This window comes from Pygoscelis adeliae, unplaced genomic scaffold (assembly GCF_000699105.1).
Source record: "Pygoscelis adeliae isolate BGI_AS28 unplaced genomic scaffold, ASM69910v1 Scaffold117, whole genome shotgun sequence".
Classification (NCBI taxonomy): domain Eukaryota; kingdom Metazoa; phylum Chordata; class Aves; order Sphenisciformes; family Spheniscidae; genus Pygoscelis; species Pygoscelis adeliae.
Window position 1 is genome coordinate 5,542,325 of NW_008825270.1, and position 3,376 is coordinate 5,545,700.

The 3,376-nt window shown below is 59.7% G+C and overlaps 1 protein-coding gene across 1 annotated transcript in view; it reads right to left on the reverse strand.

Annotated features, from left to right (window-relative positions):
* The window catches only part of DGKZ (diacylglycerol kinase, zeta), a 56,958-nt gene that overhangs the window by 4,833 nt on the left and 48,749 nt on the right, over positions 1 to 3,376 (reverse strand). The window contains exons 30-33 of the mRNA XM_009329749.1: positions 2,907 to 2,950; positions 2,418 to 2,538; positions 1,847 to 1,883; positions 1,455 to 1,554 (exon numbers count right to left, since the gene is read on the reverse strand). Of these exons, the coding sequence (XP_009328024.1) occupies positions 1,455 to 1,554; positions 1,847 to 1,883; positions 2,418 to 2,538; positions 2,907 to 2,950 (302 nt within the window). The remainder of the gene's footprint in view (positions 1 to 1,454; positions 1,555 to 1,846; positions 1,884 to 2,417; positions 2,539 to 2,906; positions 2,951 to 3,376) is intronic.

The following is a 3,376-nucleotide window of genomic DNA, read 5'->3' on the forward strand; positions in this document are numbered from 1 at the left end:
CACACACACAGGCAGGGGTAGGGAGACTGCTCTGTGCTTCGGTGCCAGCTCTCCTCAGGGGCCTCCTCTCCGCAGCCCCTGAATGCAAGCACTCATTTAACAAAGGGGGGGAAAGACCAGAGGAGGAATTGAGTTTCTTTCCGTCCCCCTGCAGAAGCCCCACTGCAACGCTGCCTGCCCGCAGCCTGAAACCGGAGCTGCCAGGGCCCCTCTGCCCAGCCGAGCTGAGGCACGCCAACCGATAAGGCTCAGCCTCCCTCACCGCTGTAGAGTGCAGGATCAGTCCACTCCAAACCCGTGCCACAGGTCTGACACTGGGGCTTCTAACAAGGTGGGCTCATGCCTGTGCAGGCAGGCTGTGACCCAGGGCCCACGTGAGGTCAGCGCAGCAGCGCAGAGGGGTCCCCAGACAGCTACAAACCTGGACACGTGTTTGCACAGGCATGTGCAAGCCCCATTCCCCGGGGCAGCCGTCATGTCTGAGCAGGGCTCCCTTTTGTGCTGGCAGGTTGGGGGCTGCTCCCCTCCTTCAGGCAGATGAGGGGGCTGGAGGCAGAGAGGGGCTGTGCCCCCAGAGCTGCCCTCTCCCCTTGCCTCTGTCGGCTGAGTCTCCAGCCAGGGCAGCTCTGCTCCAGGCACTGTGCAAGGCCCAAGCCTTGGCCAGGACCAAGGAGGAGCGATGCTCCAACAGCAGAGCCAGAGACTGTCTGTACAGCATCTCCATGGCAGCTGGACTGCACATTGTCTGAGGCCGCCCCCAAGCTCCACTAGCCCCAGCAAGTTTGCACCCTCCGGCTGGGCTCCTACCCTGTGTCCCAGACCCACAGATTGCACCTTCTCAGCTTGTTACTACATAGGCTCTGCTACAGTCCATCGCTATGAGCCTCCAACAGACAGATGCGACCCCGTCCCCCTCGCTGCCAGTGTACCAAAACATGGCCTCAAGCCCCCTTCCCACAACTCCTCTGCCGGGGCTGGCACAACTCCCTGGCACCAAGGCATGTCTCAATTAACTCAGCATGTGAGGGAAAGGGTCATCACTGCCCGCTCCTGCTCCCCGCAGGTCGGCTTTACCCGCTGAGAGGAGCTCCCAGTGCCCCCATCATGGCCGCCCATGGGGGAGAGCAGAGGGAGCCCTGCAGCTGGGAGGGAGCTCACAGCGAGAATGTCCTTGCTTTGACCCCGGAGGGTGGGAAGGGGGAGACGGGGATGAGACATTCCAGCCCCTCGCTTCTAATTTAATAAAACAACAGGGAGAGAAGTGCAGGGAGGAGAGGGATTTAACCCCTCTGCAGCTGGGCTCTGCTGGGCAAGCATGGGTGCTTCATGTCAGCTCTTCTCTGTCTGGCAAAGACCCCAGCCAAAGCACCTTTGCTCTGCTCTCCTGCTGACCCCACTCCTGCCAGCCCTCTGGTCCCCCCAGAAAGCCCCACTGCCAGCCCTCCCGCCGTCACCTGCAGGTCCGTCTTCATGAGTGAAGCCCCGGCCTCCACGATGTAGTGGCAGATAGTGCGCTGGCGTAAGGCTGCAGCCTGGTGCAAGCTGGTTTCACCGCTGGGGAGGAGAAAGCGGGAGATGTGAGATGTCACCCCCGAACGGGGACAAGCAGCACGTGTGGGTGGCAGCTAGGGACAGCAATTTGACTGCAGCAGGAGCTCGCAGTGGGTTGCGTGCTTTTCCAGGCAGCCCTGGCAGAGGAGGGCGTGCTGCTTGGGGCTAGTCAGTCCAGAGTGGACTGGGAACCATGGCTGGTAATTAGAGTGAGGGTAGCTGATAAGTGCCCAGACAACCAGTCACCTCACAGAGGGTCTGGCCAATAGGTAATGCAAGTCGGTCAGCAACTTACTTCTCCTCCTCTGTGGCATCGAGGATTTCTGAAGGGGCTGTGGAGAGAAAGACAGTGCAGGATGAATGAGACCCGGCTGCGGGGCAGAGATGGACCCACCTACTCCCCAGTCGCACTCTGTGTCTTTCCACAGTGGCTGCTATTTCTTTCCATGCTGCCTGCAAAGGTCCTGGCTCCAAAGCACTCAGGCCAGCAACGGCATCTGAGCCCAGCTGAGATCAGGGAAGAAGAGTTGTTGTGGACTCATTACAGAGAAATATCTAACTAAAAATAAAGCAGCCTCTATTTCAGTGGGAGCTGCCAAAAACAACAGGTCAGCTGCCCTGAAGGTAGAAGCAGGACACTGAGAAATGTTTCCCAGAGACATGCTGGTCCCTGCCAGAATGTGGCAATGGCCACGGGGGCACCCCGGTACTGGCAGGCAGATGCCAGGGAAAGTCCATACGCCAGGAGGATGTAGCAAACCCAGAGGGAAGGGATCTAAGCCCAGGAGGACCCCCTCCGAGCAGAGGGTCGGCCTTTTCAGCTGCCAGGCTCCTTTGCTAAGGGTGGCACTCTGGCCCCAGCTCACCATTCTCGATGATGTATTTGACGATGTCCTTGCTCCCTGATTTGACAGCATGGTGGAGGACGGTCTGGCCCGAGGAGTCTCGCACCATCAGGTCTCTTCCAGCCCGGTGCAGCTCTTGGAACTACAGGATTGCCAGATTGCTTGGGATGAGTTGCCTTTCCCAGCTCCAAGCCCCGGCATCATGTCCCCAGGGTGCTCGGCAGGTTGTATGGATATTTGGGACCTGGCAGGGAGCTTTGTCCAGCTCAGCCACACCGCCAAGTCCCTCCCTCCGTGTCCCCCAGACGAGGAACAGGGCTTCTTGCCAAAAGCCTGCCTGGTTTCCAGCCACCGCTCCAGGAGGAAGGCCCTTGACAGGAGCTGCTCCAGGGCAATTGCGGAATGCAGCCGGCAGGGCTTCCCACAGCCCAAGGGGGACGCCAGCCGAGCAGGCTGCGGGGCGAGCACCCAGAGCCAGCCCTGGCTGCACATTGCAGCAGGAGCGCCTACCTTGCTGAAGTTGCCGCTCTTGGCAGCTTCTATCAGAAAGTCATCTGCAAAGAAGGGAGATGGGTTGGGGTCAGAAAAGTCAAGCTGTAATGCCGTTTATCTAACCAGGTAGGCCAAGGTTTGGGCACCGGAGGCTCAGCAGTCAGCTGGAGCTCCTCCAGGGGCTAACCCCTTGGTCAGACTGATTTTACATGGCTCCCCCACCTTCAGGCATGTAAGGGACAAGGCAGGGGAAGAAGGGAGACCCCAGGTAGCTGGGGGCACAGCCAGACCTCAGCCCCAGGGAGGTGTGTATGCAGGGGGAGTGATCTCTGCCCATGGGCAGGATGACTTGTGATGGAAACGGGGAGCAGATCTGGGCGTCAGCCAGCGTTCGAGATGCCTCTCACCCATGACTGACTCACACTTCCAGGCACTGGGCTCTGCTCAAGCCCCAGGAAACTCTTTCCATTTGCTCAGCTCGGCGAGGC